This window comes from Ochlerotatus camptorhynchus, unplaced genomic scaffold, assembly GCF_037179485.1.
Source record: "Ochlerotatus camptorhynchus isolate MF236.1 unplaced genomic scaffold, CSIRO-AGI_Acam_v1.1 ptg000530l, whole genome shotgun sequence".
NCBI classification, from domain to species: Eukaryota; Metazoa; Arthropoda; class Insecta; order Diptera; family Culicidae; genus Ochlerotatus; species Ochlerotatus camptorhynchus.
Window position 1 is genome coordinate 4,543,427 of NW_027041014.1, and position 13,388 is coordinate 4,556,814.

The following is a 13,388-nucleotide window of genomic DNA, read 5'->3' on the forward strand; positions in this document are numbered from 1 at the left end:
ATCTCACCACAGTTTGGAGAGATTTTCAGCTGTTGAGTTTTTTTCGCTTGATATGCCGAGCTGCAACATCATAACTCAAGAACAACATGTGAAAAGGGCATACAAGCTTTTTGTAAACAAACCTTCTTATGCCCTTTTATCACCACCCACATGACACCCACGCAAACCATCAATATCAATTCCCAATGATGTTGTGTGCTTGTTGATTTTTGTCTACGAAAATCAAGTGTGATCTTGGGCTTTGGTGAGATTTGATTTTTTGATATTTTTCAACACTGGAATGGACTATGGATGAAGATTTTCGAAGCTTTTCAAATGGAACTTAACTCATCATTTAAGTGCCTGAGGAGGATTTACGGATAAATAAAGCTAAATTTAACCCGAGACCTATTTCTTAAAAATTGCATTGCTCGCAACAAAAAATGTCATTTATTACAACCACTCAAACGGCGAAGTAGCTGGAAATCCATCGAGACCAAAAGCATTGAAGAGTAACGTAACCGATCAAGCAAATCGCCAGGTACATCACGGTCAGCACCGTAAAGTGGCCCAACCGCAACAAGCGGAACTTCTTCAAAGCCTGATCCAGATTGTTCATATCCTCCTTCAGGATGTACTTGCGCAACCCCAGACAGTAGATGTGGACAAAGTCCCGCCACTTGACGAGCCTGACATCGGCCGGGAAGCACTGCTTGTCGTCCTCCGACATGCATTCGTACACCTGACGCATCCGGGTGTTAACCATAGTCCATTGGTTTGTGGTGAAAAATTCCAGTGCATCGGCAAACTGTTGCACCTTTCGGTAGAGGAATAGAACCCTGAAAATATGGGAGAACTTTAGATTGGACTTCTAATTCCACAATCCACTATCAACACTTACTTCGCCTCTCTGCCGCTCAACTTCGCAAATAGATCGAAAAATACCGCCGGAATGAAGTGGTACAAGATCAGCAGCAACCAGTGCAGGGCGGCCGAATTTGTGAATGTGATCGTCGGGAACCACAGGGTCTGCAGGGCCGGAATCTTTCCCCTGGACATCAAGCAAAACTCCCGCACATTGTCGTAGGTGAAGGGATTGTCCTTTCGGCTCACACAGTTGAAGACCTTATCCTGGCCACCGATCGGCTGTGGCCGAGTTCCCGTGTACCAGATGGTAGCCAGGCTGGAGTTTACCACCAGATCAGCCGGAACGACGTCCACACAGTAGCTGGGATCGAGGTGCAGGACGCGCAGAACTCCACTGCCAATGCCGGTGATCACTCCATTCAGGCCGTATATGTTGTCCGTCCAACCTTCGATTGGATCCTCCAGGGTTGAAATTACTGGGGGGGAGATTGATTGGAAAAGAGATGCATGAGTTTGTCACCTTTAATCACAAAGGCATTCTGGGAAACCTTTTTCGAATTTTACCAAAAAATCACGTATCCCAATTCTAAGGAAGATTTTTGTTTTTCCTCTGTTCGGATCTTCAATCCAGTTATTTGATCTTTTGTGGTATACCCCGTGTCCTTAATTTAGTGCATGTCGTATAACTCCATCACTATTGAGAAATAAAGAAGTTTTGATACAGTTGTCATTCTTGCCCCTATTGCAAGGGTCCGACTCTTATTGTCAGTTCTTACTCTTTATAACCTTTGGAGTGTTGGAACACCCTCCAAAGGCACGCCTGTTTGTCAGTCAAAACGGATTCCTTCGCAATAAAATCAAGCAGTGACATCGATAATGACCATGCATCAGAATCTTAGCCTTAACCACTTCAAACTAGAAAACAGTAAATAGAATATTAGGAATCACGTAGACGAAAAATAACTCATTTTTTCCATGTTTCAAGATCACTATCTATGGACAAAGCCAATTCTTGTCACTATCAACAAGGAATAAAATGTAGAAAGGACTAAGGTATGTTTCTTTGATTACAGAACAATTCTGTTCCCCTACCTGACTTAAATATAAGGAATATACGTTGTATTCGAGTACTTCGAAAACAACGTATAGTTCGCCTAATTTTACATTGCAAATGCAATGCAAAATTAGACGAGCCATATGTTGTATTTGGGGTACTCGACTACAACGTATATTCGTTATAAGTCAGGTAACATAGTAGTTTGAAGTAGTTCAGACTAGGTTTCGGTGGTAGATAGAAAAGGTAATCTACCAGGCGTTACAGGGGAAGCTTGTATGACATCCTGGAAAACAGCTAAAAAAGGCTTCATACATATACGTTTTTCAGCACACAGACCACGGAAAGTGAGGAACTATTGGAGATTGCGATGTTTTTCTCTAGCGGGTAGCTGTCACATACACTGTACCAAAACATCATCCTCTATTCGGGTGAAACATCAGACCATTCAGATTGAAACATAGAAATCGCTTTTTCGAATGATAGCTGCAACCGCATGACGGTTGTTTTTGAAATCAGATGATGCTCCTCTCGAATACAGGATGAACATTGATACGAGAAGCGACCATACCTCAGTTGAAAAACGTAATGCTCTATGTAGAATCATTGTCATCCCAAATTGAAGTGTAAGTGGTATTGGTTAAGCCCCATAACGCAAATCATCCAAAACGATGATTTAAATAATTCTTTCGAACGTCATTTGCAGATCTGAGCTGACAAACGAAGTGGAAACATGGTCATCGCTATCAGAGGTGGTACGAACATTGGTAAAGCGTAGAAACTAAAATTTGTATATTTCGTGGTGGAGGAAATTTCCTCTAACAACAATTTTTGTATCCATCAGGAATGACTATTCAGTACACAGCAAAAAAAGTTGTTGAATATTACATCGAAACTGCTGCAACCAGGTCAATCCATCGGTTGTGTAATATCACATTGTACGATGCACATCGATTTTGCGAACAAAATTACATCCATTGATGTAATATTGTATCTGCTTTTTGCTATTACATCATTATTTCATACATCAGCTTGAATTACGTTGATTGATATTACATTTTTTTTTGCTGTGTATGGAAATTTAAACAATCTAATTTTAAATATAATCTAAAGCATTTGCAGGTTAGCCTATCCTTAACTTGATGTCCTCTGAGCGCTGTAGGCTTAACAGAAATTTTTCAAATAAATATCATCCTTTATTTGGATGACAGTCATATGGATTCTCATCAGCTGATGACGATTTCAACCATAAGGCAATCATCCGAAATTCGAAAGCATATGCTGAAGGGCTCGAGCAATACAATACTCATTCGAAGTATTGCGGATGTTTTCGTTCAGTGTACACGAGAGTAAAGCAGACTGTCAACACTGGGCTTATTTTTTATTCATTCGCTGTCTTCTGTCTTACACGGTAACCGCAAAATACACAATAATGACTACAAAGTAATCGTTTTTGAAGGGACTGGGACTACACATTAAATGAGTAAAAATATTACCCATATATGAGGATTTGTTATTCAAAAGTGAATAATAACTACTTGTTTTTGTAGTTGTAATTACTCATAAATGGATACAATTTTACTCATTTAATGGGTAGTCCCAGTTTCCCTCGAAATGCTTACTTTGTAGTAATTATTGGGTATTTTGCGGTTACCGTGTAAAAAAAAAGATATTACACTCAAAATTATTAGTAAACAAAGATAGATTAAAATTTAATAATTTTATGGTTAAGCAATGCTTATACATTGATCCGATTAAAATTTCATTCAAAACTATACTTAATCTGAATAATGGCGCGTAATTAGTTCCTTGTATACAAAGCTAAAAAACAGTTTATTCTGCATTCAAAAAAATCCCACTAAGTCCAGAAGTTGAACGGGCTCAAGGTCACATTCTCCGGTAAGTTATTACTCAAATAGTATTGTAAGCATTTCTAGACTAAAAGAGAAAATTGTATTGTTTAAGCTATTATCCACCCTGAAAAATCAACTCGATCAAACTCTGGATCGCGGCTCCGTCGAGAAGCGGCCGTTCTGATTCGGCTGATTCCGAAGTGGATGAAAAAACGAAAGCATGCCGCTATATCCAGTGATTCTGGATTGAATTCTGAGAAGGAGCACACGGTAATTGATTCCGACTACGATGAAGCTTCCGATAGAGAGTAACTAGGTGTACGTGAAACAGAATGACGTGGGCAATAAGTACAATCTGAAGCTGATTATATTCCAAAACCAGGTAAGAAAGGGTTTGTGGTTGACTCGGAGTCGAGCTCGGAGTTGACAAAGAAGTTTGACTTTTTATTATTGTTTTAGGTCGTTTGTTATCGTCGGGTTTGGGTTCACATGAGTTGTTGAATACGATTATGCGCGAGTGTCAGAGAGAACCGACAAATCACACTGCAAAAACGGTATCAACAGCCATTGGGTGTACCTAGAGGAGGAACCAGTCCGATTACGTTCGTTCAAAATCTACAAGATCATGACTAGATCTGAAGGGCCGATTCAAACTTGTCCTGCACCAGATGTTACGTCTATTTGCAGCCTTATTGTGGGATTATTATCACTTATATTCGTACATTCCTTTCTCGACTGCCGTGATGCGATTATTATGCCATCGGGCAGCCTTATTATATTTAATTTAAATGCTTCAATAAAATTACAATTCCATGACTTCCAGATCATTTGTTTACTATTTTTCAAAATTCCTCACTTGACATCAATGAAAAACGCATTCTGACGGATCAGCAGGCTTTATGCATTCTATGAATACCGCAACTTTTAACCATTCAATGAATAAATCATTTTTATTCTAAGTTCGTATTCTCTCCTTTTATTCCGACCTATGCGTCGGGCAGGAGCGTTGCGATTTAGTGTAACTTTTAATCTATTTAGATTTGAAAATCTTTTGAGTGTACGATTTACTGGAGTTGTTTGTTATTTTACTCTGCTTCCATGGAATATGCCCAACAGGTTATGGGCCCAGAAAAGTAAAAAAAAGTCAGACCAAATAAAAGTAATTGGAACAGTGAACAGTGGCTCGATGAACAGATAAGTTTTTGGTTGAAGATGGTCATGGATTTGAAGACGGGAATGGAGTGGTTTAATTTTCACAATTACGATTTGTGGAAAGATTGAACGAAGCAGGTTTTGTTTCGGGAAGGACTGTGGCAAGTGATCGCGAATGATCTTCCACCGAAAGATTCCCGATCTGAAGAATGGAACGATAACAAAGAACGAGCAACGGCAACGGTTAGATACATTGTCGACAACAGTCAGCTGCAGCTTATTAGAAACGCCGGAATTGCTCAGGATAGACGATACTGCTGATGTAGAGGAGCATATGATTGCGATGGATTAATTATTTGAGAAGCTTGTGGAAGTGGGTTGTGAAATTTCCGAGGAGATGAAATACAGTTTCATTATGGCGAGTCTTTCGGAATCATATGGTAATATTGTGACAATCGTGGAGATATATGAAGGAATGTTCACGGAAATGATGGTGAAGGCAAAACTACTCAACGAAGACTACAAGTGTCAGCAGAAGGTTTCAATGCGCCATTAAAGCAACATCAAAGGGAAGAAAATCGATCCGTGAGAAGCGTGATCAAAGTGCAGATCAACGTGCTTGTGTAGAGTGTAGGAAGAGTTGGAATCAGCCATGGTAAAAACACTGAACCCTTTTGAACGGGTGGCAGTTTTGCCTACAAACACACCACCAAGAGTATTGAGTTTTACGCTAAGTACCAGTGCTAGGCGGGTAAGCAAGGTGACACAGTCAGAAGAATTGTTGGTTTGTTTTGAATTTCTGTTTGGCAAAATAGTGAACTTTTCGTGAACATTAACGGCAAAGAACTCACCAACACTGGGAGACCGTGAGAAAACGACGGGTGGGCAGGAACTCACGGTCTCCCAGTGTTGGTGAGTTCTTTGCCGTTAATGTTCACGAAAAGGTATTTACACTATTTTGCCATACAGAAATTCAAAACAAAAAAAGGATTCGGGCGAATTTGAACAGTTTTTGACCTGTTTCATATGACCGGAAGGTGTACGCTGGTCACAAATACCGTGACAAACTGATTTCCTATGGATGCTTTGGCAAACATCGATTTCGGAAAACACGCTTGCTGCTCGTAGAAATTTTCTTTGGGCGACTTACCGTCTTACACAAGGTAGCTCTTACACGCCTTTAGCATCTATTAATCAACAAAATCTGATAGACGAGTGGTCAAAGCATTGGTCTCATAATGCCAACGACCATGGCTCGAGTCTGTCTCACTTCACTTATTTTCTAAAGGTTTGAAATGAAATTGAAATTTATTTCGATTTTTTTTTGGCTAAAAAGCATTAGGGTAAACGCTCCTATAGATGCGGTACGTTAGAAGCGTTAGGTTCCTATAGTTGTGTATTGAGTCTCCATGCACAACTATAGGAACCTAACACTTCTAAAGCCGGGTAAAGCAGGTGCATAAGAACGCCTTTCAATGGTTGTTGGGTTCTGCCCTGACTGTGCACCTGAACTCCGATTCTTACCTCCACGCGGTGCCCGGTGGGGTTGCTGGCGGTGATATTTGCCGTCAGTAATGTGAACAAGAACGGGGAATCATCGTTGTCACCAAAGCACTATTGTCAATACATCGGTCGTGCCCGTCATGACGATGACAGAGCAAAAAGGTTATAGCCAACTCTAAGTAGCCTGTGATTATCGCTACCTGGGGATGCTAACTGGCTGGGTCTGGTTACGACTTGGCCTTCCTGAATGAACTATCTCCACCTCCTCAAGGTGGTTTGTTTAAAAGGACGTTAATAAATGGAAGCTAACGCTTCTAACGTACCGCAACTATAGGAGCGTTTCCCCTACGCAATCTTATGAATCTTATGAGCTCATGGGATCATGTACCAGGATTATTGGGATATCAGGAAGAACTGTTACAGAAATCTGCCTAGAATGGCCAAAGAACAGGGAACTGAGAGCACATCCATGGGATAAGGCACAGATTGCTGTTCGGGAGGAGACTCACCGTTCTATTTGCTTCTCATCGGTAAATGAGCCAACAAATAACGAATGGATCATCAACTCTGGTTTATCACATCACATGACATATATAGCGAATTTGTTTATTATCCAGGTTGGAACCAGTTCCTGCCCTTGCTAACCCAATTGCTTATTGTCAGTGCAAACCTCAACTCAAGCCAGGTTACAAAAACAAACGTTCAAATTGACATTTGAAAGACAATAAGAAGACCCAATTTTGATACCCGATCCAGGTTGGAACTGAATCAAAAACAAATTCGCTAATAGATAGGGGAAATGGCTCTAATGTTGGCCTATGGATCTAAGATTGGGCCCATCGCTAAAAATCTGCCACATTCATGCCAGCCACAAGTTATCGGGTTCACCCTCTATGTCCAACTGTGCAGCGATTTCCTCCTCGAGTAGCGTCGATGATGATCCGTCATCCAGGAACACGAAAGTTTCAACTTGTTTCCCCTCTCCGTACAGCGTAACTGGCAAATAGCGGAACAGCGAAAAGGATTTCGTGTGGTGATGATTTTGATGAACAGTCTCGCCAGACCTTGGACCATTAGTAGTATCATTGCGGCTACTGTGCAGCAGCATATGATGTCGAACTCGGCAACTATCCACTCCGCATTCCTTTTTCGAGCGACACGGCCATTTACGATGCGGTATCAAGCACAATCGGCACAAGTTCTTCTGCCGCATTACCTTCCATCGGCCTCCGATGTCCAACTCTTTGAAACTGGAACAGTTCAGGATCTGATGACCATCTTTCTCACAATACGAACACGCTTTTGACGTACATTCGCCGCTTGCACTCTCCTTCTTCGATACGCTTGGCGACACGTTCGCGTGAGTGAAAAGCTTTTCCTTTTGCTTCGACTTTTCCACTTTTTGGTGTTTGTGGTAGTTTTGGGCGGATTCCACGTCGATGCTTAGCTCGGCAGCAAGGTTCACTAGTCCCGACATGAAGTTGTTGAATGTCGCTAGGTTGACGTTCGCTGACGATTGTTTGAACGTACCCCACTGCATCTTCAGCGAGGTGGGTAATTTGTCGACCAACTCTTGTAGCAGCATTGGATTTGATAAATGTGCTTGCTGATCAGCCAGGATGATATGATCGACGAGATTTTGAATCACCAACCCGTACGCGACGATGGTGTTCAAGTTATCATACTTCGGCGGCGGAACGTTTCTCACCTTCTTCAGAAGAGAACTAATCAGGATCTCTGGCCTTCCGTATAGCTTATGCAACGTTTCCATCACGTACGGGACGGATGCTGGCAGGAGTAGACGACTTCTAACTGCCTCAAGTGCGGAACCTCCCAAGCTACGTTGCAATCTGGCCAGATTCTCGACGTCCGTGTACCCGCAGACCTCCGTCGTGTTTTTCAAGGAACTGTAGAACATAGGCCATTCCTGGGGATCCCCGCTGAACTTCGGCAACTCGCGTGGCATTACTTGCCGAGCTGCCAATTGGGCACTGGTCGGTCCCAAACTGACTGGCGGAGGGTTCATATTCCCGTAGCACAACGATGTTGGTATTACCGAGGGCGGTATTTCCGGTCCTATGACGGGATATGGACAACTTGATGGTGGGTACGGAAACGGCACTGAGTATCCGGAGTAAACGTTCGAATAGTTTGGAATCCCCGGTCCCAGACTTGCGGTGGTTGTAGTTGGTAACAACGGAGGATTTATGGGCATTGCTCCATTGGAAAAAGGAGGATACTGGAACGAACCAACCGTTGACGAAACAGGCGGATTCACGGAAACGAGAGGTACTGGTTGAAACGAAGTCGAAATCGGCAACTGTGGCAACGATGCGACTGTGGCAGCACCCAGATAATGTTGTGGATTTCTAATGAGGCCACTCGAACTATACGGTATCGACGGAATACCCCCGGCTGCACTCGAAAGCATGCCTTTCATTTCCGGGCACGAATAGACCGGCGCGAAGCCGTCACAGACGAGTGGAACGCCAGACCGAGTCGCTTTTGGAATCATCGGTACAGTCGATACTATCGACGAAGTAAACGCCGGCGCCGCGGCCACCGAAGTGACGAAACTTCCACCAGCTGTCACGACCGTCGTTAATGGAACAGCAGCAATCGTGGGTAGATGAGATGATGCGCTTCCTGGTATCGGTACGACATTCGACTCGTAAGACTTCGCCAGAGCGGTAACGTTCCCGCTGGGAACAGGAATGGTCGGATCCGGATAAAGTACTCCAAGATTCAACGAAACAAGGCTGCTTGAAGTTGAATGCATTGGTAATGGTACCACGATCCCGGGATTTTCCTTGCTAACAGCTGGGACTGACAGGGTAGCTTTCTGTCCAGACGTTGTGGGCTTCGACTGTCCAACTCCGTCTAGTTGGGCTCCCTTTTTAAGCCATTTTTCCAGCTGTTCGCGCCTACTTTTCACACTGACTCCGCTTCTCCTACTTGAAGAATCCTTCTCTTCTCCAATCTGCATCATCAACTCGTATTTCTGCCTCAAGTACTCCTGTTCTTCGTCGATTTCCTTCAGCTTGGCCTCTTCTTCCAGTTTACGGATCCTCTTTTCTTCTTCCGCACGTTTCTTCCTCAGCTTCCGTTCATCCTCAAGGAGTTGAAGGCTGAGCTGCAATCTCTGCGAAACTCGACTGCTCTTACTGACGGACGACTCGTTGAATGATACACCCGACTTCGATGCACCACCCTCCCAGTCTGTCAGGCAATTGTTGCACTTGAAACTTCTTTCCGGCTGCGCAATAGACTCGCTGACACCCGCGCACTGAAAGTGTATCCACGATTCGCACACATCGCAACACACCATATCATCATCGGTATCCGCACGATTGCACTTTTTGCAATGCTTTTCATTGCTAACCGAAGTCACACTGTTTTCGTCCGACATTTCGAGATCGACCTAAATTAACCTGACAACCGTCTCTAGTGAAGCTTGACGACTAACTCTAATGCTAACGACGATACTCACAACCGACGAAGGTGACAGAATCAAAAAAGGCACTGACTTTATTATGCTGCAGTTTCGATGTCGGTCCGCAATCGATGCGAATTGTCGTTGTTGTTGTTGTTGGTCGTCTTCAACGGTGGGTCGTCTCGCTGTCTCGCTGCTGTGAAATGTCCTTCCCGATGGGCAACAAGCAATCATCCAGCTCTGGATGAAAATCTTTGAAGGATGTTCTCGATAGTCAGAACAAACACCGTCTTTTAGTTGCAAACTGAGCAGCTTCAAAGATTTTCATCCAGAAATAGTGCGAAATAGGTTAGTGAAGCCATGGTCATCAAAAGAGGAAATCGATGAAGACTTTCACCCCCTTAATTCAGTCGTCATCATATCAATGAAAACTATCATCGCACCGCTTTTGGTTCTTGGGTTACACTTGCTGGTTGCAATTCTGCACGCAGGCAAAAGAACGTAAGAATTCCATAAGAAACACTTATGAATTTTCGCTACAAGAAATCGGTAAGAATTTAATTGATTTGCCTTATGAAAAATAATGTTGACAAAAAAAATAAACGAGAGCAGACTAAAACCGAACCATAGACGATGAGTTTATGAGACCCGTGTGCTTACCACTCGTCTTTCAACGCTTGGGAATAAGAAATGATTCAAGGGTATAAGAACTACCTCATGTTACCCGAAAATCATTCATTAGTCACGCTTTTGATATTCATATGTGAAGGACCACCAAAAAACAAGAAATTACACTATTTTCTAAGGTTAAAACAGCCTCTGCGCCGCCGCCGCCGATGAACTGACCGGCAAACAGGCCTAGTTTCATTTAGCTAACGTTGAGTGTGCACACACTGAGGCAAAAGAACGTGAGAATTCCATAAGAACTACTTTTGATCTTAGCCACTAGGAATCCGTATGAATTTAATTGATTTGCCTTATGAATAATTAATAAAAAAAATAATAAAACAGAGCAGACTGGAACCAAACAAGGGACGTTTAGATTACGGGTCTTGGTGTCTGTACCACTTGCCTTTCATCGCTTGGTATGATGAAATGTTTAAAGGCGAACAAGATCTACCTCAAATTAGACGTAAATCATTCATAAGTCATGCTTATGAAACTCATATGTGTCGTTCATAAGTCGAGCCTTATGAAATTCTTAAGTTTATTAGCCTCAGTGCATATCTAGAACATTTCAAATGCTCCTATCTCCATTGATCGATCACGGCATTGCAAGCAGAATTCGTGCTATTTTTTGTACAAAGAGGTTAAGAAAGAAGGTTTCAATCTAGCGTCCAAAACATCAAACACTTCGGGGAATTTTTCCGTAGCTAGGTTATTACCGAAGAAAACCAATTATTGCAGATATGACCTTTTAAAATGTTCATCTAGATATTCGTAATAAAGGGTGTATTTACATAAGCAGCTGTTACTTTTTAAGTAATATACCAAATGTCTTGAAATTTTCAGTGAAGATTCTATAGCCTATGACGTTTATTTTTTACGAGAAATTATAAATCAGCGTTAAAGCTAGATAATTATGTCGTTATTGCTGCTGCTGTATCTTGGAACCAACAATTGTTTTTTTTTGTGGAATATTATAATTAAAAATACTGAGCAGCTAGCCAAAAAAATCAGAACCTATCTGAACAAAAACGTTAAACGCTAAAAGGTTTTTTTTTTCCTTTATTAACGAGACTTTCAGCCTTAGGCTGGTTCATCTCGACGCTAAAAGGTTTTTTTCTGTCGCTATTTAAAGATTCATAGTCAGTGAATAAGTTAAACAAGAAGTGGAAAAAAATAAGTAAAAATCAACAAAATGCAGTTTTTTTTGTCACTGTACAACATTTTTAAGCCAACGTGTTGTTTTCTTGATACAAACTGAAGTCAATGTTCATATTTAAATCATGTAATATGTTTTACTTATTACGAGCTACCTAAACCTTCACCCTTGAAATTTCTCACTTGGTATAATAGTTGAAAAGTTACAGCAGTTTATGAGTGTGCCATTTTCCATGAATACACCCTTTACGTGTGCATTGTTACCGATTCGACGGTCGGTTTTAATCTCAAATCCTGACTCACCTATCGACGGGCGGATCAGCACAATCGGCAGCCGGTCGCAGTGCTTTCGGAACACATTTTCCGCCTGGGCCTTTGCGTACGTGTAGGTGTTCGGCCAAGGATAGATAATTTTCGTGGAAAGCGTATCCAACTGCTCCTCGTCGATGGCTTCGACGATGCGCATCATCTCCAAAGGGTCCACATCCACATCGTAGAACTTCTCCTCGACCACTTCCTGAATGCAGTTCGAGTAGGCCGTGGAAATGTACAGGAACGAAATCAATCTCCGCATTCCGAGTGCAATCTGAATCAGTTGGTTCGCCCCGAATACATTCGTTTTGAACGAGGCCTTCAGTGACAAGTCGAATCGAACATCCGCAGCGCAATGGATCACGATATCGACATTGTTTTTGAGATAATCTACGTCCACCTCGGTTAGGCCCAGTTCCTCCTGCTCCAGTGCCCCCTCCATGATGCGCAGCCGACTCCAGTAGAAGTTGGCATCCCGTGCATATTTCGTGTAGATCTGTGTGCAAGATGAAACATTTTCATATTTAGGCTCTTACCGCTGCTGCCCGAATGTTAAGGACTAAGCTTACAGGTTCTCGCTCCAGCTGCCGTTGCAAACGCTCCCGCGGTGTCCGGCCACGTTTGCTGCGAATTAGTAGCACTATCTCACGCACTTCACATTGCAGCAGCTTTTCGATGAACAATTTCCCGAGGAAACCGGTTCCCCCGGTGAGAAAGACGGTTTTTCCATCGAAAAAGTTTCGAATCGGCGAGTGGGCACTTTTGGCCGGATCCCGGACCGTATCATCACTGGTGAAAATTTGCTCGAGCATTTTTGGACAGGATTAGGATTAGAATGATTCGGACCCCGGTAGGTACGCGCGATTGAAACTAGTCGGACGTACTGAAGAGCGAACGTGCCGGTGCTAATTGTATGCGCAGTTTTTTTTTCTTCAAATTTCCAATTCACTTCATTCATGGGGGGAATAATTTGGAATGGTAAACAACGCGCAGCGATTTCAATAAACAAGATGGCAAAGGTCACCGATTTGTTGAAGGAAGAACCATGCCCACCGTCGCCGGTTAACGACGCATAGAACGCCCTAATGGCATATTAATCGTTTTGTAATAGACTCGGTGCATGGGGGGAAGTGTTTTTCAATGGGCACTACTTCGGTTTGAAATGCAGCACGATGCTAAGCACGGGAAATGTTCGTCGAACAGCGATTGGCAAATGGTGTTTATTATTGGTATCTGCACGTAATGGCCAAGGTTGAATAAGTATGTGCAGTGCTGAGATTTGTCATTTGTTATTGAAGGATTTCATGGGATGAACCTGCCTACGGCTGAAAATCACGATAGTAAAGTTCAAACACAAATTAAGGATTTCACGCGATATTGACAAAATTATGTTTGCCAATATCAATGCAAT

At 42.5% G+C, this 13,388-nt stretch overlaps 1 protein-coding gene across 1 annotated transcript; it reads right to left on the bottom strand.

Annotated features, from left to right (window-relative positions):
• Positions 1 to 418: 418 nt before the first annotated feature.
• Positions 419 to 12,874, bottom strand: LOC135713051 (fatty acyl-CoA reductase wat-like). Its single transcript, XM_065236135.1, has 4 exons — positions 12,547 to 12,874; positions 11,969 to 12,473; positions 881 to 1,322; positions 419 to 818 (listed from the first exon to the last, which is right to left on the bottom strand). Exons 1-4 carry the CDS (start codon positions 12,787 to 12,789, stop codon positions 443 to 445), a joined length of 1,566 nt encoding a protein of 521 aa, XP_065092207.1. The 5' UTR covers positions 12,790 to 12,874; the 3' UTR covers positions 419 to 442.
• Positions 12,875 to 13,388: the final 514 nt, after the last annotated feature.

Bases quoted from the DNA above. Each gene is read 5' to 3' on its own strand.
- LOC135713051 (XM_065236135.1), bottom strand. From the start codon at position 12,789: ATGCTCGAGCAAATTTTCACCAGTGATGATACGGTCCGGGATCCGGCC. The intron at 1,323-11,968 runs GTGAGTCAGGAT...TCTCCCCCCCAG, and splicing joins GCTGATCCGCCCGTCGATAG to TAATTTCAACCCTGGAGGAT. The intron at 819-880 runs GTAAGTGTTGAT...CCATATTTTCAG, and splicing joins TTGAGCGGCAGAGAGGCGAA to GGTTCTATTCCTCTACCGAA.